This window comes from Choloepus didactylus, chromosome 18, assembly GCF_015220235.1.
Source record: "Choloepus didactylus isolate mChoDid1 chromosome 18, mChoDid1.pri, whole genome shotgun sequence".
Taxonomy (NCBI): Eukaryota; Metazoa; Chordata; class Mammalia; order Pilosa; family Megalonychidae; genus Choloepus; species Choloepus didactylus.
This window is the reverse complement of record NC_051324.1, coordinates 25,422,607-25,447,804: the sequence shown is the minus strand read 5'-3', so window position 1 is coordinate 25,447,804 and position 25,198 is coordinate 25,422,607. Positions and strand designations below refer to the sequence as shown.

The following is a 25,198-nucleotide window of genomic DNA, read 5'->3' as shown; positions in this document are numbered from 1 at the left end:
GAGCACGCTACTGCCTCTGCCTCTGTCTGCTTAAACTCAGCTGTGGAGTCCTTGAGAGAGCGCTTCTTATTTGGCCTCCTGTGTTCTAGCTCTGGTTCACGGGACTTCCAAGTTGTCCTGCCTGCACTTTATGACTGTGTAAATAATAAACCCAAAGAGAGGGGAAGAGTAGAAACTTCCCCAGTTACTTTCTCTCTCTTGGCCATAGGTGAAATTTCAGAACAAATGTAAAAAGGAATTTCTAATCCAAAGTCTAAGGCGGAGTGGCATTATACTAGGATTCCCTTCTGCTGAATCAGTTCACTGAACTACTGTCATTTTGGGGGTTCCAGTAGAGGTATCATCCTTTCCTGCTTCATAGTTCCTGAACGTCAGCATCCCAAACAATGGTTATTTGTTTACGCAGTGTTCTAGTTTGCTAATGCTGCCGGAACGCAAAACACCAGAGATGGATTGGTTTTTATAAAAAGGGGGTTTATTTGGTTACACAGGTACAGTCTTAACGCCTTAAAGTATCCATCAGCAATCGGGTACCTTCACTGGAGGATGGCCAATGGTGTCTGGAAAACCTCTGTTAGCTGGGAAGGCACGTGGCTGGCGTCTGGTTCTGGTTTCAAAATGGCTTTCTCCCAGGATGTTCCTCTCTAGGCTGTAGTTCCTCAAAAATGTCACTCTTAGTTGCACTTGGGGTATTTGTCCTCTTAGCTTCTCTGGAGCAAGAGTCTGCTTTCGATGGCCATCTTCAAACTGTCTCTCATATGCAGCTGCTGTGCTTTCTTCAAAGTGTCCCTCTTGGCTGTAGCTCCTCTTCAAGATGTCACTCACAGCTGCACTGAGTTCCCTCTGCCTGTCAGCTCATTTATATGGCTCCACTGATCAAAGCCCACCCTGAATGGGTGGGGCCACACCTCTATGGAAATTATCTCATCAGAGTTATCACCTACAGTTGGGTGGGGCGCATTTCCATGCAAATTTAATCAGCACCAAAACGTCTGCCCCACAAGACTGCATCAAAGAATATGGCTTTTTCTGGGGGACATAATACATTCAAACCAGCACAGGCAGACTGAGAGTGCTATGCAAATTTCAGGAGACACATAAAAGCCCAAAGGATTTTGCTTAGCTTACTAACACTTCTGAGAATGGAATAACTGGTTGTGACTCATCACTACCAAAGGCTGGGTCCTAGCACCATTAAATTTGCTACTGCTTTTCTCATATGAAAGACAGGGCTATTGACCTACTTTCAAGAGGGCCTGCCCTTGGAGTGGCTTACACAATTTTGTGAAGAGACCAGTAGAGTTTCTTGCCCAGTCTCCTTTGTAACAAGGCCCTTCCATAAGATGGCTGCCTGGGCAGTCTTCTGGCCGTAAGAGGCCAAAACTGGTCTGCCCAAGGTTGGCACCTGTGGCCCTGTTTGGCTCCATACTCTGACCTATTAAGTGGTCTAGATACTTCAGGAAAAGGAGGTGGTGAGTGGGCAGCCTGGGGTGGCTCACCTGCTGGGTAGTAGCCAGACAATACTCTGCTGTGCTCAGGATGCTGCAGATGAGGCAGAGCTCCTCTAGAGTGAACTTGGCTACTTCTGAGCCCTCCTTTTCCTTGAGGAGGCTGCTGATGGTCAGCCCTCCACTGCTGCTTGTGGTTCTGAGGAAAAGGAACAGGAACTAGTCAGGCTGGAACTTCTACTTTGCTTCCTGAACTGAAACTGTGCATCTTAAGACAAAGAAAAGGGGAAAGGAAAGGCCAGACATAGACCAAATAAACTTACAAACAATGAGTCCTTTTCCTCTTGACCTTACCTTGACTATCATCTGTTTAAATTCTCTGACCATCAGAAATAGGAAAAGACAATTCCAAAAGTCAGCCAGTAATCAGTCTATTAACCGTGATGACTCTGACACTCATAAGAAGGCTGCTGAGTTGCCTCTCTCTTTAGTTTGGAATTTCCTGTTATGTAGAACTCATTTAGGATCATCTGTAGTATGGAAGCTAGTACACCAATTGTTTCTTTCAGTTAAGAAAATCAGCTCTGTAATATATATGTTGTGCTTGTGGAGGAGTACAAAAGTGAATATTAAGACATGGCTCTTGCCCAAAGCCTGACTGTCACAAGGAACAAAAAGCATCTCCTACTGCTCTAATCATGTGTTTATAAACTGAAAACACAGTTATAAAACATTCTGTTATTTCAATAGTCAGTTGTATTTCAAATGTCAATTGTATTTTTTTTTTTAAAGAAGAAAGAGTTCAATGACATTTACCTTGAAAATGAGACATTTCTCCTTAAAAAAGTAAAACTGTCCAGTCTTACTGGTAATCAAAGATTTGAACACATTTCTAGTGCTGAGAAGGGTGTGAGGAAACTTTTGCTCTCTTAACTATAGATATTAAATTGCACAACCTTTCTGGAGGACATTTTGGTAGTATAATCATGAGCTTTAAAAAATGGTCAGACTATTTGACCCAGTAATTCTATTTCTGTTCAAAGATGTTTATCTGATTATATTTTAAAATACCCAAATTGTGAACCTACGTGGCCAACCTTAAGAGAAGGATTAAGTAAATTGAGGGTTTTATGTATGTTGGATTATCATGGTATCATTCGATGAATATTTACTGAACTTGCGTTGACTATTCTATATTTGCCCTCCAGATCCATTCTCTGCTCTTCTCCTCCCTTCCCTATGGCATGTAAGGTTGACCTGTATGGATTTATCACCCAGGTTCCTTGTCCTCTGGTTTCTTGTTGGGTTCAGTCAATGGGAGACCTAACAGGAAGTCGGAGAGGTAGAGGAGAGACAAGTCTGGGTAATAGTTAGTCCTCCTGCACTATTTCTGTTCCAGTGTGGTCCTTGCAATGACCGTGTTCCTCTATGACAACAGTGTCTGCTGGACAGCCCCTGTTCCACAGCCCCAGCTCTCAACTGGATTCTAATGTATTAACAATTGACCACCAGTACTTGGATGCTTCAGAATATTCTGTCGGTTCTCCTCACCCTGCCCAAAATTTTGTGAATAGTCTCTTTACTAACAAAATCCCAGCTGAGTATGCAATTTGTTTCCTGCTGGGGGAAAAAGCTCACAGGATGATAAGTGAAAGCAGCAGGTTATAAAACTATAAGCAGTATAGTCCCAATTTTGTTTAACAAAGGCATTCACATCACACACATTATATATATGAAAAAATATATAAACTGAAAAGTTAAAGAAGTTATCTCTGGGTGGTGAGAAAATAGGTGATTTTTATTTTCTTCTTAGTGCTTTTTTCCTGTGTTTTCTAAGCTATAATGAACTTATATTATTTTCTATAATCAGGATGAAAGTTATTAAAATTTTAAAATTAATTTTTATCATAGTCAAAGAAGTTCTCATTAGTAAAACATATCTGTCACCTCAAATTTCTTGTAAACACAGAATCCCTGGATTTTCTTTTCCTCCAAATAATATAAAAGTCATACATGACACATTTTAGTGACAATTATAGACATTAATTCCAGAATCACTGATTTAGCCATGGGGATGATTTGCAAATACTAAATTCCGAAGCATTATTTTAGATCATATTACATGACAATCAAAACTGCTACATAACCAAAACATCTATTAAACCCTAGTCAAATGATCCATTTATCTTAAGAAATAATCAATATAACAATATTCTAATGTCTCAGAATATTACAATGGAATTACTATAATTAGGAGCTGAGCTGTGCAACAACCCACCCCCGCCCCTGACCAATTCCACATCTTTAAATATTAGAATCTATTCATCATAGCAAGATGCAAATACCATAACAGAGACTTTGGAACCTAATCAGACTGAGGGAAAAGCAGATTCATGCAACCCATATAATTTTCACTCCAGGGCATACTCTTCATCAAACAGGGCTTGAATGAAATTGTGCATGCTTTAATAGCTATTTCTCCCTGTTAAACTTTTTTTTTTTTTAAGTGTCTATATCTCGATCCATGTAAATTAAATACATACATAAATGGATTGACTCCCTTGAGTCCACGCGGTAAAATGTGATTGGCAGCTGGTGTGGGCATTTCCTCTAATGGTCTTGTTCAGCTGTGGAATACCATTAGCGAGGAAATCATTTCAGACCCTTGGAAAATCAATAAGGGTATTTTCCTCCTTGATTCTCTTAGCAGTTCAGTAAACAACTTCACAGTGGACTTCCTTAAAGATTCCCATATTTAGGTATATTTAGAATCTCACTTCACCATTTAGACCATGAAGACCAGGACTCACTTGGGCAGGTTGCCAGAGAGGATTTTCCAGGCATATTCCCGGAGATACTTCTGGAAAATGGTGGTAAGAGCAATCATTGGCTCCCCAGTACTGAGTTGAGAGCACTGCACCATGCACTTCTTGTAGTAGACAAAGAGGTCGGCACAGCTGGGGAGCACAGCACCCCCTTCATCAGTGTTGGGCTTAGGTGGTCCCTGGGCTTTAAAATCAGCCACAAACCGATCTATCAGCTCTCCAAGGTTTCTAGGAAGAAGAAAACCTAAAACGTTATTTCCCTTCAAGAAAGATAAAACAAGTGTGCTTGTTTGCTATGAATAGCAATTAACTGTCATAAGTAATCATTTCTAATGCCTTTTAACTTTAAAATTGGACCCAATATTATCAGTTTCATCGTTATTCACCACCACCACCCCTACACTCATAGAAGCAATAAAACTTGGCATGTGTGTGCTGCTTTATACTTTCAAAGCATTCAATCCCATGCCCCTGTGAGAGAGACAGGGTATGGCTGGCCCCTCTGAAAGATGAGAAAATTAAGGCCTAGAAAGTTTATCACGCAATTTAGGCACAGCCAAACCTAGAACCCACAATTTAAGTAAGCATATTGGTCCTACTACTATATTACTACTAATACCCTTTCTGCAAATGAAACCCCTAAATAATAATGTTAGTGATCATTTTCTCAACATTTATGAGATACTAGGCACTGTGTCAGTGCTTTATAAGCAATCATATAATTGACCTTTATATGATTTTATAATAATCTTATAAAGTAGATATCATTAATAAATCTTCATTTTTCTTGTGAAACTTAGGGTTGTAAATAGGAGGCTAAGCCCTCCTATAATCATGCCTAAGAGGCACCTCCAGGGAACCTCTTTTGTTGCTCAGATGGGGTCTTTCTCTCTTTAAACCCAACTTGGCAAATAAATTCATTAACCTCATCCCTACATGGGATATGACTCTCAGGGGAATTAATCTCCCTGGTGACATGGAACGTGATTCCCAGGAATGAGCCTGGCCCTAGCAGCGAGGGACTGAAAATGCCTACTTGACCAAAAGGGGAAAAAAAAGAAAGGTAACAAGCTGAGGTCACAGTAGCTGAGAGATCCCAAATAGAGTCAAGAGGATATCCTGGAGGTTTCTCTTACGCAACTTCCAGCTAGACATCCCAAATGGCCACAGTATGCCATGCCCTTACCAAAAGTAGTCCCCAAACACCTATATCCTTACCTGAGACTCTGTAAAAGACGCACTCACTAAGCTTTATCTTTCAGAAACTTAAATCCACCAGAGTGTTCCTATACCAGACAAGTCCTAAAACCTAGAAGCAACAGCCTCTTTGAGATCAGCTATCAGATGTGGCCCTCTTCCCCAAACTGCTGACAACCCCTTTCAGTATGAACAAGTTAGGGTGCTCACTGTCTAGACACCCCTAAAGTTGGAGAAAGAGATTAAGTGAGAGGAAGGGGTAGCAACAAACAAGATAAGATTTAACAAAGGTCTATGAATACTGAAACTTTATATAATTATATATATATATGCTTTGGATGCTGGGGTGTTGGAAGGGCTGGAAGGAGGTAAATGACACGGTGGAACTGTAGCCTATAGCATCTTTTGGAATTTGCTCTATAGCTGCTCATTGAATAGTGCCTTGAAGGTCTTCACCTTTCTGTACATAACTTGTATTGCATAATAAGGAAAGAACTGAAACTGTGGAATTGTAATCCATAACAATTTTTTAAATTACCTATACAACTGCTTGTTCAGCTGCACATCAAGAGATGACACCATTCTGTACGTATGCTATATTTTAACAACAATGGAAATGGCTGAAGTTGTGGAACTGTGACCCACGACATACTTTGAAATTTGCTCTTTAACTACTTGTGAAATTGTACTTTGAAAGTTATCACTGTTATGTATATATCTTAAAGTTCACAATAAAAAAAAATTCAAAAAAAAATTAAATAAAGTGAGGTGCAGAACAGTTAAGTATCTTGTCCAAGATCATAAAGCAAGAAAGTGGAGGAGCCAGGATGCAAAACCAACCAGCCTGGCTCTAAACCTCATGCTTTTAACCACTCCACCATACTACTTCCTAAAACACAAAAAGGCTATGATGCCAGCAAATATTTAGATATCACGAACCTAAATTTGTCCACCAGATAAATGCCTATCCCTAAAAAGAAACAGTAAAGAAATATTCTAACACATTCCTTCTCCTCCAAGACAATTTTTCCTTAGAATTTCCAGAGTCAGAGGTGTAAAATATCTTGGCTGGGGCCGGGGGGAGGGGGGTATGAGCAGCTACTGGCTTGCCCCAGTTCATGGTGGTGATGATGGCTGCAATTTTCCTCTCATTTCACATTTAAACATCACTGAATTTGCCTCAGTTACACTGAGTCATCACTAGTTTAAATCCAACTGAGCTGTGCTTGTTGCTCTCTATACAGTTGTGCTGTATGAAAAATGGGAGGGGTCCCCACCATCTCTTGACATTTTGTATCTTTTTGGGTTGCTGTCTAAAGCTACAGGAATCCAGCTGTGCTTTTAAAATGTATTTATATAATAGTCAGGAAGAAAAAGACATGAATCACACACAACATCAGTTAGCGGGAATAGGAGAAAATTGACATTTTACTCAAGAGTTTTTGTTATTGAAAGTTTATTATTTCCAGATGTGTCAACTCTGCCCTCAAAGAACTTCAGACCTACTCTAGGTTCTCTGTCTGTGTTGATAGTCAGAAAGCAGGGAAGGCGCTCCTTAGCTGACCTTGGAAAGGTCATTCTTCCCAATCTTGGCAAGGCCTCTCCTTTCCATTGAATCTGCCGGCCCTCCTCCACAATGACCTATGTCACAGTGACTGCTCCCCTGCGCTCTCTTCCCTGTCTCTTTGCCTTTGTCAGTTTGTTTCCCTGACCAAGATGGTCTCCCTCCACCTCTCCACTCATCCTTCAAGCTCAGCTCAGGCTTCACCTGGACAACTACTACTCATAGCAACCCTTTCTCTCAACTTGAACTTCTATCATCCCTAAAGCACTGATAGTATTTTTAGCACTTTATTACACAGTGCTACAACTGTCCAACATTCAAGAACATTCTCCCATTCGGGGCCCACAGCAGAAAATGCAAATCAACAATGGCTCTCTTTTTTCACTTATCTTTGGTACAGTTTCAGAATCCTTCTCGGGGCAGGACTCCAGTCACCTCTGATATGCTAAAGTTGGTACAAGAAGTGAAAGCTGCTAGCTGTATAGTAGTAGAATCTTCTCTGCTCCATGTATGTTATCATAAGCTATCTCTGAGAGTAGGGTTGTTTATGCTACTTCTGCTCTCCCCAGGCCAAACCTTCGTGCTTATGCATAAGGCTAATCTCCACGGTGGTTCTCAATACATATTTAACTGACCAACCTCCACGGACTGTTCCTAAGAGAAGGGAATGAAGGGGTGGGTAGGTGGATACAGGGTGGGGGCTGGTGTGGTGGAGTAGAGCATATTACAGAAGGCAAAATATTCCACTTGAGTCTTCTGTATGAGAGATTTCCCTCTGCAAATCTAGAGTGCCAACCAAAACAGGGCCAGGGCTCTGAAGTGTTTTTACTTTGATCACTCATCTATTTCCTCTAGAAGTTGGAGTCAGGATACTTACTCATTTACTTCTTATTTCAGAGCCAACCTGATGAGTAACATTTAAAAATTAGTTATGACCACAGAACATAAAGAAAATCTCCATTTAAAATCAAACAAACAAACAACAAAACTTGAAAGATATTCCATGTTTTGGAGACTACCAGGTTACTTTTGACATTGTTTTCTAGTGTGGGATGAAAAATAAATCAGCCATGGTAACCTTCCCCTCTCTTCCTTCCTCCATTCTTCGCAGGATGCTTCTATGCTTTACAAAATATTAGAAAATGAGTAATTAACTTTTCACATAATAGAAGAAAAAGTTACCCCAATGGAAACAGGTGAAGTTCATTTGTTTTGAACAGAAGATCCAATCCAATCAAACACTGATTGAGCAATTACTATGTGGAAGGCTCTGTGGACTCTAAGTATAACAAACAAATGAATTCAACTCAAAAAGAAGCAAAAGTTACCATTTTTATTCTAGGCACCAAATACTACCCTGGATTTTAGCAAAACCTTCTTGTAGAACTACTAGAGAAGGGAATGTGTGGCATAAATGACCTGTTGACAGAAATCAGAAGGAAGCACCTGGCTTACCCTAAAGAATTATAACCAACTAAGAGTTTATAAAGGGTCAAGGGTCAAGTTGTGATCTAGGTGCTGTGGGGGTTAAGACATGGTCCCTGCCCATTAGCTGTTTTGACCTAGTTGGAGAGACAGGACCTGCATGCTTATAAGACTCAGATTTTAGCACAGCAACAAAATGCTAACTTTGCAGTATAGACAATATGAACACTCTGGTTTAGAAAAAAGACATAACAGAATAAGCTAGAGAGATTCACAGCAGATTCAGGTGCGAGAATATAAAGGTGTGGAGTCAGAAGTGAACATAGTACATGCATGTGAGGAAGAGAGCATGGGAAGGAGGAGAAGGGTTTGGCTGAGGCGGGAGACAAAAAGTAAGAAAAGTTTGACCTTTGGTTTGCTTTAAACACTCCTCCTCTGGATTCCCACAGCAAACTATTTACATCTTTATCCTTTAACACTGTGTACCACAATCTTTTTTTGGTCTCTCTCTGCCACTAGTCTTATAAGCCTATAAACCAAGCACTATGCTGGGTGCATTACAATACAATCTCATTTACTCCTCACAACAGCCCTGAGTAGAAGGCATTATTACCCCCATTTCATAGATGAAGAAACTGAGATTGAGAAAAATTACATAGCTTGCCCGAGGTCACAGAATTTATTGGAGTTGAAATGTGAACTTGGCTCTGTCTGACTTCAAAGCTCAAGTTCTATTCACCATATCATGCTTTGATCTGATTTAAAGCACCACACAGATATACGATATTATGATTATTGTGTTACTTTTTTTCTCTCCAGCTTAAAGAAATATGTCATGGATGTGGATGGTTTCTTTTATCCTCTTCCCTGCAGTTTGGGCTTTGAGCCTAAGAACTGTATAAGCATCTTGGGACATCAGGTGAAATACTGTTGGGAGTTCCACTGATCAATAAAATGCCCGGGGAGTAAAGACTACTGCAGAGCAGGATCAGTAGTGGGAAAGATCAAAATAAGAGGAGTGAAAAACACACACTGCACACCGAGCTTATACAGGGATGGGAACTAGATCTGAGTTGACCCAAACTGATAAAAATGTGGCTGGCTGCAGGCACATCCCCACTTCCTGCCTCCTCCCTGGGTCCTGGCTCTGCAGTCCACCTACTGCTGCTCGGGCTTTTGCCTGGGGCAACTGCTGCCAGGACCCGCCCTGGGCAGGTGGGAGGCTGGGGAGATAAGAGGGTGGGCCCACTGTAGGCCCATCAGAAAGCTGGCAACACTGACAAGCCCTCCCCACCACCCCTACCACCACCACCCCCGCCCGCCATAAGAGCACTGAGTGAGATTCCATGGTGGGCAGGGCAGACACAGGTCCTGAGCACTATTTACTGTGCGCCAAATGCCAATGTCAGCTCACTTCATCCTCCCCACAAATTCTCTGAGGTGGGCATTACTAACTCCATTTTAGAGAAGAAAAAACAAACCCAAAGAGGTTAAGTACCATGTCTGAGGTCCCAGGCTAGAGTGGCAGAGCTCTGATTCAAATCCAGGTCTGTCTGGCATGCAGGCCCATGCTGCTTCCACTACACAGTATTGGGTCTCTGCCATCTGGGAGCGTGTGAATGGTCTAAGATTTTCCTTCCTTGCATTTTTGGGTCAGAGAACTACAACAAGAGAAGCAATTTGCCCCGAATCAGTCCCCATTTGAGATCCTTCCCCAGCCTTGGGATTCTTTGATTTAAGAGAGAAAGCTTCCTAGAACCCCTTGAAATGATATTCCACACAGTGTGGCGGTATATGTGTATTTTTTTTGGCAAGAGGGTCTTTGGCTTTCACTGGGCTCTCAAAGGGATCTGTAACTCAAAAAAGGTCAATAACCACCACTTAAGGCATTTTTCTGTACAAGCCTCTCCTTTGACGGATTAGGAAATGGATTTTTTAAACTTCATTTTCTACTTCAAGCTTTTACTGCTTATTTTGGAGTGACAACAGCACAACCTACGCAGTTCTCCTACAGGGAGCTTCCACTACTTCCCTAGTGCCGTGGAAACATCCTAGTGAGGCCAAACAGCAGGATGAGTGGCCAGCACGTCATTTTTCACAGAGAAATGGAGAGTCCCGAAGGAAGGGAGGTCTGGCTTTTTGCCCAAAGTATCATGAACGATGAGTGTACTTTGTATAAATCAAAGCCAAGTGAAAAAAGTAGATACCAGAATTATAATAATCCAGAAAAATCACTCTTAGACCAGGTGGATTTTGAGAAAGAACATGGTTTTCCCAGATAGGCACTTTTAAAGCGCTGAACCCAATAGTTTTTAAGCCTTTTAAAATAAGAATTGTGGTTGTTAAGGGAGCTTTGCCTAAAAACAAGTCATCCATTGGGTTGCTCTAAGGCCTGCTATTTGAAAAGGCAATTAACTGATCCTTTCTCCCACCCTTAGGGTGTTTTATTAACTCCTTGGGGAGGAAATTTTTGAATGCAGAATACAGGGTGCTGTCAAAAGACTAAAGAGCAATAGTAACCACTGCCCTGATGTGTGCCTGCTAGATATATACACAATGGATGGAGGGCAGGGCATACTGTGCGGCTTTACAAGGCAAACAAAAGTCAAGACAATTTGGGGGGGGTGGGCAGGGAGGACTTATTAAAGTAGAAGCTCCTTCTCATAGTTCACTATTTGGAATTTTAATATGAAGTATTTTTATAATCAGGGGAAGAAAAAATAGAAAGAACCTATAAAATCAAATAGGTGAATAGTAATATTGTTCCATTTAGTGATTCTACTTGAAATATTCCCTAAATCTTATGCTTTAAATCTGAAACATATCTAGAAACAAGAATTTGCTAACCCATTAAAGAAGCATTGAAAAAAAAGGACTGAACTTCAGAGTCTAATGTTTTCCCAGAAAACTCCCTTTAAGGACTTCTCACAGCTGCTGCTGTTCTCCCTGTGTGAGGCATATTCTGGTTTGTTAGGCTGCTAGGTGTCCTCTTGGACACCTCTTCCAGCATGGGTGGGCCCTCCACAGTTACTCTGGTTCTGGACAAATATGCAGGGATGAGGAGGGGGTCCTCCTTTGCTAATACCACCTCACATGAACAATGGACACTGGAACACAAACACACACTCCTGGTTGTAAAAAAACTTGGCTGTGTTGGGCTGCTCTGTAACAATTTTCTGGTGCCTATAAGTTTGTGAAAAGCATATACCTTAAATAGATTATAAACCATAAAAATATGAGCCCACACACACACACACACACACACATCTGCATACCTATATGCATAAGGGAGAAGGGAAGACCCTTCTTTACAGAATTCCAATAATTAAATGTAGATTGATGGAAACAGACCATCAACAGTTGGCAAACACCACATTAATATGTTTTTCAGGCAGAAATCAAGGGATGCGAAAGTTAGTGGGCAAAAAGTGTGATGAGAAACAGGATATTCAAAGTATCTACTGCAAGATACTTAATAATTATAAAGGGAAAAACAGTAAGTTTACAGTGGAGAAACCTGGCAGACAGCATCTTAAGCAAATGATCAAAGTTAATATCACCAGTAACGGGACAAATCAGCAAGATGTGCCTCATGACATGATGCACTGAGGACACAATATCACTTCTATGGTATTCTTGTCAAAAATGCATAGCCTGAATTTAATCAGAAAGCAACATCAGACAAACTGAATTTGAGGACATCGAACAAAATAACTGGTTAATACTCTAGAATTGTCAAGTTCATGAAAGACAAAGAAAAGACTTAGGGAACTATTCAAGATTAAAGGAGACTAAAAAGATATGACAATTAAATGTCAGATTGGATCCTGGACCAGAAAAATGACATTAATGGGATGTTACCTTCCTGATTTTCATAACTGAGGTTTTGTAAGATATTAACATTATCTGGAGAAAGCACATATGAGAATTTTTGTCCTATTTTGTAACTTTTTTCTAAGTCTAAATTGTTTTAAAATGAAAAGTTAAAAAAAATCATACTTGAAAACATGTACATTAGAGATTAGGTTTTCTTTCTACATTTTCCAGTGCTTTATAATGCAAAGTCTTTGGGCCGACTACCTAATTCTATATATGAGCTCAGCACCCACATGGGAAGGGGGAGTAGAGATCCCTTTAGGACCTCATTAGAGTCAAACTCAAGCTTCTGAGATTTATAGACACTATAAATGATAGCATTCAAAAGATATAAAAATTTCCTTAATAGGTTTCCAGGGAAGGTCATAGGTATGTCAAGCCCCTCTTCAGCCTTGGGAGGAAACTATGCCCTTGTGAGGCCCAACCATGACCACAGGAGACAGAAACACAGGTAGAAATAAACAGCAAAATGATCATCACTCACTTGTCCTGGGACTCAATATATACGTAGAGATGAGGCTCAAAACACTTGGAAACAATGCCATGAAATGGATTGTCTGGGGCTTTTGGCTTCTTTGGCTGTTAAGAAAATAAAGAAACCCTATACTTGAGCAATCTTTGCAAATTTTCAAGCAGCTTCAAAGAAAACATCCCTTCCAAGTTCACTCCAAACTTACAGATAAGAGAACTCTGAAATGAACTGGAAATATGTCCTTTATTTATGATTCATCCCAGGCTGAACAATAAGCCAGCTTTGTTAGCATCATTTACCTGCTTTGTATGGGGAAAGATTTACTACTACTTTGATAATGATAACATGCGTTTTCAATTTAGACGCTATTCTTCATCCCACCAATATTTTAATCCTGGCTAATAACAGCACCCTGTATTTGTAGAGGGCTTTAGAATTTAAAAAGTGCTTTCATGTGATCTAATTTTGATAGCTTCTCTTTACTGATTGTTATTATGGGCCAACTACTTTGATACCAAATAATATCTCACCTGTTCCGCACAACAACCTTTACTGCAGGTATCAGGATACTGCTTTACACCTAAAGAGACTGAAGTCTCAGAGGGCTCTAACAGCCTGCCCAAAGGCATATGGTGAAGTTTTTCATCCCCTGAACTACAACCTTTTCTATTACATCATTGCTTTCCTGCAGTGGTTCCTAGACTTTTGGGTTTCATGGATAAGTAAATGTAAGAAAAAGAAAGGTGGAGGACTAACATAGGGTGGTTAACCCTTTATTTTGTTACTTCTATTCTCACCACAAGTTCCTAAAAGAAAACATTTTTTAATACCCCCAACTTTTGTAAGGATAAAATCGCAGCATAAAGGCAGTCTTTCTAGGAAAGAACAATGAACACTTGGACAAGCATAAGTCCCCAGACTGATACTTGGAAACCACTGATTTACATGTCATCCAGGCATGTAAGCATTTAAAACTATATTTGCTAGTTAATTCATTTTCAAACCATCTAAAAAATATTCAAGGATCTTCTTACAATTACCTTCTACTCCTAAAAATCTCAATTCTACCTACCATTCAGTGTTAACAAAAGGACCCTGAGCCAAAGATACCTTACTGGGGTTGATGCTAGAGTACAATTTGGGTATAAGTTGGCACTCACAACATAGTTTTTTAATTGAATTGTTCATATGTTTTAATAAATATGACCAAAGCTAAGTCTCACGTGACAGACAGAAATAATGATTGCCTTTTTCTAGTCATTTTTAATAAACTCCTGCAATAGTTAAAAACATTTGTAAAAACTGGTAATGACCACCAAAAATTAAGTGCCAGCCGTAGATAGATCTCATTCAATCTTGTACTTAGCTCTCTTCCCTTTTTCACCTTCCAAGATTTCCCTGTCTCTAATTTTTTTTCAAAGTTTCTAGAAACTCTGTTCCTTTCTAAGAATAATTAAAATCTGAGCTGTTTTCTCTCATCACTGGAAGCCACTGCAGATGTCAGGCCATAGGAGAGCCTCAGGGATCTATCTGAGTGGGTCACTGAATTTGGAGGGCGGGATCCAAAGTTCCACTTCAGTCCAGAGATGCCCTGGGAGTTTTTCTGGACTCCCATTACTTTCAAGTGGAGGAAACATACTGGAGTATAATGGTTGTGAACAGGGGGTCCACAATAGTTTTCATAATCCATTGTCCTATATTTTACAAGTCAGTATCTATTTCTTGTTATTTTATTCTTTTAATTACAGTGATTTGCTAAGTGACTACCCAAATGTGATTTAATTTACCTAATGCTATAAGACTAGATACCCTGATTTTAGAGTTGGAAAATATGGCCACTAAATACAGATAACATTTTATTAATTAAAACATAAATATCATAAAAAATAATCATAGTAAGTATTATAATCATTCCCTTTAAAAGTTTTTCTCTTCCTTTGAAGAAAAATATTCACTCCTGCAGGATAATTTTTAATTACAAATTAGAGTTTACATAATATAGAATGTTGTAATGTTTTAAATCAACATGTATACTTTGTATTCAGCTTTATTTATGTGCGCTTTTCCAACTATTAACAATAAGCTTTAATTTATCACTTTAAAGTAGCTACATGATGAAATTTAAATAAGGTCATAGATTGGATGATATTCTTGTATCCATGTTAAATTTCCTGATTTTGACTGTGGCACTGTGGTGACTACCTGCAGGTGACTCTGTTCCACCCTGCCTCTGTTCACTAATGGCCGCGGTGAGGAGAGACCCCTTGATCCTGTCGCCAGGCACATAGGTCCTCGTGCAACGTTTTTCGTGTGTTGGAAGCAAGAAAGAACGATAGGAGGGATTCCCTGAATTTCCTTTTTTCTTACTTGGTTTCCACAGGGCTGCATCTGGCCTAAAGCTGCTTTATGAATGCACTTGTGTTGAGACAGTAGATGCTGGAATTTCAGCTCACATGGTGTCTCCATTTGCAATGTCCAGCTCCCCAAGGGGTTGATTCTCAGCTTAAAGAATAAACTAAGTCATTTAGCAGTAGCATTCAGGCTGGATTTCTGAGTGTGTGAATTCTGTCCAAAAGCTGCAGATGTTTAAGCTATTTCCTCCTGGAGTTTGATGGAATAATAAAAAGTTACTGTTGTCACAGTAAGGAGGTCTTCAGCTGGTCCCATTTCCTTTTATTACTATCCAAAGTAAACAGATTAAATCTAACTGCTTGGATCACCAGAAGGGTACATTTTAAACCAGAAATTCCTTATTTCTTCTCCCTCTTTTTCTTATACTTTGAGCAACCTCATTCTCCTTTCAGATGTCATTTTTTTATCATTGGGAATGTCTTGGAAACTGATTGTCCAAGCCCTCTCATAAACTAAATACCTCTTTTCACGTTTACTCTCTCTTCCCAGTAGCTAGGTCTAAACTGCAGTAGTGAGCAACCTTTACTTTGAGGGTCATCTGCCTACTGACTGCAGGCAATGTAACAGGCTAGGCAACCCAGGACAAATGGAAGGGGCTTTGTCCTGACCATCTCTGAGTTACCCTACTCTCCTCTTTCTGTGCACCCAACTCCAAAGCCAAAAAGCCACTGGGAAGAGGGGGATTCTGGAGCTACCACCTAATGAGCCACAAGCAAGACAAATGCTAGTGAGGCAGTGGGAGGTAGAAGATGGCATGTGAGGAGGCATTAGTCACTGGTATATATGTTTTATTACTAATGAATAACAGTCCATGAAATTTGCAGGTGGATCGTCTAGTGCAGGGGTTTGTCTCTTTTTTTTTTTTTCAATCAGATCTGAAACCTCTGGCTCAAGAGAAATTTTACCTGGAAGCCCACTATACAAAGTAACTAAAAAAAATGGAACTGCTGTTTACAAGGACCTAGCCTCCTCCAATTCTCCAGTGTAACATGTGATGGGGTACAAGGAATATGGTTTGAAATCCATTAGCCCTTTCTAAAGATGAAGAAACTAGGGAAGTCTAGAGAGTCAATAATCTATCTAAACTCACATTTCCAGTTGATGGCAGACCAGAATCTAGCATTTTACCCCCATATGACTCTGCTTTACCCTGTGTATTTGTAGAATGTCAGTGTTCTGGGTATTAGAATGAACAGGACTTAGTCCTTACAACAGGAACTTTAAGCTTCCAGATGAACAAAAAGTTCCATGAGGAAAGAAAGTCATATTTTATCTGGCAAAACTTATTTTGTAGATAAGGGGGGACTCTCCACCATCATCTTCAGACGAGCTAAAGGGATAAGATTTTGTGGGAGCACTAAAAGCCTCTGAATATTCAACTGCATAATTCTGGACATGACAATGGCAGCCCCTAGCAACTGGAAGAAATGAGAGCCTAAAATGATACTACCATGTAAAGCATGCTCAATGGGTGCAGGTGGATGACAGACCGGAAGAATGGGCTCTACATCCAGACTCCTTCCTCTCATCCCAATCCTCCTTCCAAAAATGTGAGAGATGTATTTCTTTAGTTAGAAGAAATACTTTGTTTTCTCCCATGCTAGTCAATAATATGGTGGCTTTAAGTCAATTACATCTAATCCTACAGATCTCTAGGATACAGCATCAAGATATCCCTTCTGTTTGGTTCACAGGATTCATTTCAATGTCCTCCACTCTTTCGTGAGCCATCAAGGTATAATCAAGAGGGCACTGGGAAAGGAATTCTAGCCTCTGACTTCTAGACCTGACTTGCAGTCCTAGCTCTTCCACTTAAAGCTGGGTGATCCTGGGAAAATCACTTAACATCTCTGAGCTGCAGCTTCTTCACCTACAAAATGAGAGTTAGGTATTGTGAAGATGAAATGAAATAAGACATGTAAAAGACTTTTAAACTATAAAGCACTGTGAAAATGTGAGGTATCCATGTTATAAAAATTATTTAATCAATGGACCAGACACATTTTATTGTATCACTTCAGAACTGCTCCTAGAAATTCTGCAGTCTTGGCACCTACCCGGATTGTACACCTTCCTCACTGTGCTAGGAATGCAGAGTTAGCTCTGCAAAGCATATGCCTACGAGTTTCCCAAAGTTGATCTTTTCAGTCAGCCTGCCTTTCAGCTGTGTCTGGAGCAAAACAATACCATAAAGTAATCCTCTAGCAGCAAAGTGTAGAAAATTGAAAAGAAGGATCACTAATCCAGAAAGGAAAGGTTCTGATTTATTGCTCTAACCTCTCATTATAAAATGGCAGTGAAACAAAAACACAATCCTGTAGGATAAAGGGAGAGGAAATTTTAGAGTTGGACAGAAAAAAGCAGAAGGAAATTAAAGTGATAGTATGCTCTGAAAAGTAACTCTCCAAATATGCTATTGGTGGCCTTGATATTTCCAGCCCCACCCTCCCCCAACGGCTTCCAGACCCGAAGTGATCAGCTTACAATCGTGTGGAGGCCTCTCCTAACTGATGGCACTGCTAACTTTACTGAGGAGCTTTTGGCCTCTCACATCATCACCGTACCAGATTAGAGTGCAACTGGAAGCTAAGCCGACAAGTTCAGGAGATGATGAATGAGGGGGAGAGGAGGATTCTGCTGGCCCCACGGATGGGCTAATTAAGCTTGTGCATGGTGCTAAACTCGGTGGTTGGGCTGGTCAGGAGCAGACGGGTGGGGTAAGAAGGACTGATCTTTCACTCAGTTTTCAAAACACACTTTCAGAGAGTCTTTCTATAAAGACCACGGAAGCTATAATCTCTGACTGTGGTCAATATCCAAAGAATCATATTTTAGGAAAGTGGACCTACTTTCAGAAATAAACATTAGGTTGGTTACACGAGGTAATGCAAATTGGACTTACTTGATCTAAATCTCCTTTTTCCATTGCCAGTTCCTCCATCTCTGGTGCTGGTTCATCTTCCAGGAAGGGATTGGTAGATGGTGGTGGAGACTCGAGTTTTTTCTATTAGGAAGACAAGAAAAAGGTAAGTATTTTCTGAACATATTCAACAGCCTTGCCCATTGATCTTCTGCTTATTCCAAGTCTCCCCACCAGCTAAGTCATGAGGTCTGATCTAATAAACAAGAACTGAGACAACAGGGACCACATACTTACTCCTGGGCCTTCATAATGCTTTCCTATCTTCCTGAAACCCTGCTGTCCACTTGCCCCAATAGTAATATGGCTAAAACTCTCACTTACCTCTCTGCCCTCAAATCTGAAGCCTTCTCTGCCTGCCCAATTTGGGTTAGATGCTCCTGCCACATGCTCCCATCCGATCCTGTATGCCTCCTACCCAGGCATTTATTAATACAACTCCTTCCATATTTGTCTTCTCTTCACTAGACTCCATGACGGCAGGGATCATATCTGTCATTTCCTGTATTATCTCTGGTGTCTGGCATTTAATAGGTGCTCAATAAATATGAATGAATCAAAATGCCAGATGACTGAATTCAAGAACAAACTACAAAGTTATTATGGTATGTTTTAGATTATATAGTCTTTCAAAATTAATTATACTGCAACAATCACAAGAAAATCTCCTTGAGAAAAGTTACTTCCCAGCTCCTGGATATGACCACTACTTTAAGAAATATCGAGTGGAGCCATGGGCTAGTGGGAAAGCTGGAGGCAGGGGAAGTGGTTTTAGCACCCTCTCTGCTTCATTGGCCAAATCTTCTAGCTTCTCTGAGTCACAAGCAGCCTCATCTGCTGAATGAGGAAACGGTCATAACACTACATGAAGGATCAAACATGATAAAGTGTGTGAGCAGCAAGAAGCAGCACAGGATACATGTGAGGGGCACTGGTGATGATAATTCCAGAGCAACTATAGAACTGAGACAGGTCTTCGGAATTTTTTAGAAATTTGACCTAGACAGGTTGTTTAAGCCTTGGGGCTGGGAGTTTTACAGAAAGGAAACTAAGTGGATATGCAAGATAACAGGGATAGGCCAATGTTGCAAATGAGGGGAAGAGGCAAGAGGTGGCACTCTGAGAAAAGAAGCCAGGTGGAGAGGGAGTTTCTAAATATATTTGAGACATCTGAGCACACACCAGTGGCGCAACATAAATCGATCCCTAATCCAAAAGGGAAAGCAGATGGCTTATATAGTGTGAATGACTTTGCCAGGTGCCAGAACACCAGCTGAAGATACTACCAAAGTCAAAACAAAACAGAACAAAATCAAACAAAAACAAAACAGAACAAAAAAACAAAGCCACACCTGAACCTAGTTTAGGGGTTAAGACTATTCTGTTTACATTCATTTACAGCCCTTAATTCTTGGTCTAAACACCTGGATGCTACTATGTAGAAGATGCAACCTCAGTGTATGAAGAAATCCTCGTAATTACTGCATTAGCTCAAAGTAATCACAGTAGGACGATGATATTGTGGTACCCTTGTGAGAAACAGTAGAGCAATTTGACTTTGGGCATACTTCATACAACACTCACGAATGTGTGGAACAGCTGAGATCAGAGAAGTCTATAAGTTCTTGTGGCCAGGGGACCCGTGCCCCTCCCTGCCAGGCTCAGTCCCACGGGAGGAGGAGCCGTTGGTGCTGGGAACCAGGAGGGAGAAATACAATTGCAGTTCTGATTGAAAACTCAGGCTGCTGATCAAAAACTCCAAACATAGATAGACTGAGACCAGACACCGGAGAATCTGGGAATAGTCAGCCCGGTGGAGAGGAGACAGGGCTAGCAAAAGCAGCAAAAAATCAAAAAAATAAAAACAGATACTTTTTGGAGTTCTGGTGAACATAAAATGGAGAAGGGCAGGGCTCAAACAGAATCAGGCGCATATGCAAATCCAGAGTGCGAGGACCCTTGTCTGAAAAGCCGGTTTCTCTGCTTTCTTGATTGTTCCTTAATGGCCCTAATCTCCTTGTCTCATAGCATTTTAATAGCCCATTAGATCTGCAAGGAGGGCCCTTTTTTCTTTTTTTTTTTTTTTAAATCTTTTTCTCTTTTTCTAAAACAATTACTCTAAGAAGCCCATTACAGAAAGCATCAAAGACTTGCAATTTGGGCCCAGGCAAGAGCAGAGCTAAGATAGCTCTGAGGGACAAAGCAATAAGTCTAGTGGCTAAGAAAATTTGCTAAACATCATAACTTCCCAAGAAAGGGGGGTGGCTAAGAAAATTTGCTAAACATCATAACTTCCCAAGAAAGGGGGGCGTCCCCTTACAGCCATCTTCCCAGCAGGCTGGGAACGCTCTTGCCCGGTGCCAGCGCCACAGCCCAGAGCTGCCTCAAACAACCCAGTGTGACGGGAATTGTTTCCAGCAACATACGCACATGCCACAATATCTGGCGTGGACAGTAGCCGTTTGTGCACCTGCAGATAATTGTCCCGGAGCTGGGAAGGCGTTGCTGTGTGAAAAGGGGGATATTAACACACCCCATTCAGCCATCCTTTCATCAGGCTGGGAATGCCCCACATGGCCCTGCGGCCCAGAACTTCCCTTGGGGGATGGTGCTCACCTGTGACATAGCACAGTCTTCCCTCAGCAGAGACCCTAGGAGGGCACGGCTTGGAAGAGGGACCCACTCACAAGTCCCAGGGACCATACGCCAAGACCAAGGACTTGTGGGTCACCGGCAGAGACAAACTGTGGTGAGACTATACTGAAGGATTAGACTTTTGCAACAGCTTTAAATCTCCAGGAATATCTGGGAGATTTGATTATTAAAGCTGTCCTCCCTCCCTGACCACTCAGACACACGCCCCACATTCAGGGAGGGCAGCACCAACTACACACGCAAACTTGGTGCACCAATTGGACCCCCACAAGACTCAGACCCCCACTCACCACAAGGACAAAGTTGGGGAGAACTGGCTTGAGGGAAATAGGTGGCTCACAGATGCCACATGCTGGTTAGTTAGAGAAAGTGTACTCCACTAAGCTGTAGATCTGACAAATTAGAGATAAGTGCTTGAATCAGCCTACAGATCCTAAAAGAACCCGATCAAGTTAAGCAAATGCCAAGAGGCCAAAAACAACAGAAAATTTTAAAGCATATGAAAAAAACAGATGATATGGATAACCCAAACCCAAACACCCAAATCAAAAGATCAGAGGAGAGACAGTACTTGGAGCAATTAATTAAAGAACTAAAGCTAAACATTGAGAACACGGTACAGGATATAAAGGACATGAAGAAGACCCTAGAAGAGCATAAAGAAGAAATTATAAGAGTAAATAAAAAAATACATGATCTTATGGAAATAAAAGAAACTGTTGACCAAATTAAAAAGGTTCTGGATACTCATATTACAAGACTAGAGGAAGCTGAACAGCAAATCAGTGACCTCAAGGATGACAGAATGGAAAAATGAAAGAACAAAATAAAGAATGGGGAAAAAATAAAAAAAATCAAAATGAACTCAGGGATATGATAGATAATATAAAATGCCCAAATATACGAGTCACTGGAGTTCCAGAAGGGGAAGAGAAGGGTAAATGTCTAGGAAGAGTAGTCAAAGAAATTGTTGGGGAAAGCTTCCCAAATCTTCTAAATACCATAAACACACAAATCATAAATGTCCAACAAACTCCAAATAGAATAAATCCAAATAAACCCACTCCGAGACATATTCTGATCAGGTTGTCAAATACTGAAGAGAAGCAGCAAGTTCTGAAAGCAGCAAGAGAAAAGCAATTCACCACTTACAAAGGAAACAGCATAAGACTAAGTAGTGACTACTCAGTGGCCACCACGGAGGCAAGAAGGCAGTGGCATGACATATTTAAAATACTGAGAGAGAAAAATTGCCAACCAAGAATTCTTTATCCAGCAAAGCTCTCCTTCAAATTTGAGGGAGAGCTTAAATTTTTCACAGACAAACAAATGCTGAGAATTTGCTAATAAAAGACCTGCTCTATTTGAGATACTAAAGGGAGCCCTACTGACAGAGAAACAAAGAAAGGAGAGAAAGACACAGAGAAAGGTTCAGTACGAAACAGATTCAGTATGGGTATGTTAAAGGACATTAAGAGAGAGAGGGAAAAAATATATCTGACAAACATAAACCAAAGGATAGGATGGCTGACTCAAGAAATGCCTTCACAGTAATAATGCTGAATGTAAATGGACTAAACTCCCCAATTAAAAGATATAGATTGGCAGAATGGATCAAAAAATATGAACCATCAATATGTTGCATACAAGAGACTCATCTTACATACAGAGACACAAAGAAATTAAAAGTGGAAGGGTGGAAAAAAATATTTCATGCAAGCTACAGCCAAAAGAAAGCAGGAGTAGCAATATTAATCTCAGATAAAATAGACTTTAAATGCAAGGATGTTATGAGAGACAAAGGCGGCCACTACATACTAACAAAAGGGGCAATTCAACAAGAAGAAATAACAATCATAAATGTTTATGCACCCAATCAAGGTGCCACAAAATACATGAGACAAACACTGGCAAAACTAAAGGAAGCAATTGATGTTTCCACAATAACTGTGGGAGATTTCAACACATCACTCTCTCCTACAGATAGATCAACTAGACAGAGGAGAATAAGGAAACTGAAAACCTAAACAATCTGATAAATGAATTAGATTTAACAGACATATACAGGACATTACATCCCAAATCACCAGGATACACATACTTTTCTAGTGCTCACGGAACTTTCTCCAGAATAGATCATATGCTGGGACATAAAACAAGCCTCAATAAATTTACAAAAAATTGAAATTATTCAAAGCACATTCTCTGACCACAATGGAATACAATTAGAAGTCAATAGCCATCAGAGACTTATAAAATTCACAAATACCTGGAGGTTAAACAACACACTCCTAAACAATCAGTGGGTTAAAGAAGAAATAGCAAGAGAAATTGCTAAATATACAGAGATCCATGAAAATGAGAACACAACATATCAAAACCTATGAAATGCAGCAAAATCAGTACTGAGGGGGAAATTTATAGCACTAAATGCATATATCAAAAAGGGAGAAAGAGCTAAAATCAAAGAACTAATGGAGCAACTGAAAAGCTAGAAAATGAACAGCAAACCAACCCTCAAACAAGTAGAAGAAAAGAAATAACAAGGATTAAAGCAGAAATAAATGACATGGAGAACAAAAAAACAACAGAAAGAATAAATAACACCAAAAGTTGGTTCACTGAGAGATCAAAATTGACAAGCCCTAGCTAGACTGACAAAATCAAAAAGAGAGAAGACCCATATAAACAAAATAATGAATGAGAAAGGTGACATTACTGCGGAACCCAAAGAAATTAAAAGAGGATACTATGAACAACTGTATGCCAAAAAAAACGGATAATGTAGAGGAAATGGACAATTTCCGGGAAACATATGAACAACCTAGACTGACCAGAGAAGAAACAGAAGACCTCAACCAATCAATTACAAGCAAAGAGATCCAATTAGTCATCAAAAAACTTCCCACAAATAAATGCCCAGGGCCAGATGGCCTCACAGGGGAATTCTACCAAACTTTCCAGAAACAACTGACACCAATCTTACTTAAACTCTTTCAAAACATCGAAGAAAATGGAATACTACCCAACACATTTTATGAAGCTAACATCAATCTAATACCAAAACCAAGCAAAGATGCCACAAAAAAGGATAACTACAGGCCAATCTCCCTAATGAATACAGATGCAAAAATTCTTAACAAAATACCTGCAAATCGAATCAAAAGACATATTAAAAAACTCATACACCATGACCAAGTGGGGTTCATACCAGGCATGCAAGGATGGTTCAACATAAGAAAATCAATGTATTACACACATTAACAAATCAAAAGAGAAAAATCAAATGATCATCTCTATAGATGGTGAAAAAGCATTTGACAAAATCCAACATCCCTTTTTGATAAAAACACTTCAAAAGGTAGGAACTGAAGGAAACTTCCTCAATATGATGAAGAGCATATATGAAAAACCCACAGCCAGCATAGTACTCAATGGTGAGAGACTGAAAGCCTTCTCTCTAAGATCAGGAACAAGACAAGGATGTCTGCTGTCACCACTGTTATTCAACATTGTGCTGGAAGTGCTAGCCAAGGCAATATGGCAAGACAAAGAAATAAAAGGCCCAAATTGGAAAGGAAGAAGTAAAACTGTCATTATTTGCAGACGATATGATCTTATCTCTGGAAAACCATGAGAAATCAATGATACAGCTTCTAGAGCTCATAAACAAATTTAGCAAAGTATTCAGGATACAAGATTAATGCACATAAGTCAGTAAGGTTTCTATATGCTAGAAATGAACAAAGTGAAGAGACACTCAAGAAAAAGATACCATTTTCAATAGCAACTAAAAAAATCAAGTACCTAGGTATAAACTTAACCAAAGATGTAAAAGACCTATACAAAGAAAACTACATAACTCTATTAAAAGAAATAGAAAGGGAGTTTAAAAGATGGAAAAATATTCCATGTTCATGGATAAGAAGGCTAAATGTCATTAAGATGTCAATTCTACCCAAACTCATCTACAGATTCAATGCAATTCCAATCAAAATTCCAACAACCTACTTTGCAGACTTGGAAAAGCTAGTTATCAAATTTATCTGGAAAGGGAAGATGCCTCGAATTGCTAAAAACATTCTAAAAAAGAAAAATGAACTGGGAGGAGTTACACTCCCTGACTTTGAAGCTTACTATAAAGCCACAGTAGTCAAAACAGCATGGTACTGGCACAAAGATACACATATTGATCAATGAAATCGAATTGAGAATTCGGAGATAGACCCCCAGATCTATGGTCAACTGGCCTTCGATAAGGACCCCAAAGCCACTGAACTGGGACAGAACAGTCTTTTCAACAAATGGAGCTGGGAGAGTTGGATATCCATATCCAAAAGAATGAAAGAGGACCCCTACCTCACACCCTACACAAAAATTAACTTAAAGTGGATCAAAGATCTC

At 40.1% G+C, this 25,198-nt stretch overlaps 1 protein-coding gene across 3 annotated transcripts in view; it reads right to left on the bottom strand.

Moving 5' to 3' along the window:
• VPS53 (VPS53 subunit of GARP complex) overlaps positions 1-25,198 on the bottom strand; it is a 175,625-nt gene that overhangs the window by 56,880 nt on the left and 93,547 nt on the right. For all 3 annotated transcript variants that reach the window (XM_037808182.1, XM_037808181.1, XM_037808183.1), the window contains 4 exons: positions 18,122-18,223; positions 12,820-12,914; positions 4,259-4,501; positions 1,500-1,647 (listed from right to left, as the gene is read on the bottom strand). In XM_037808182.1, coding sequence (XP_037664110.1) covers positions 1,500-1,647; positions 4,259-4,501; positions 12,820-12,914; positions 18,122-18,223 — 588 coding nt within the window. The remainder of the gene's footprint in view (positions 1-1,499; positions 1,648-4,258; positions 4,502-12,819; positions 12,915-18,121; positions 18,224-25,198) is intronic.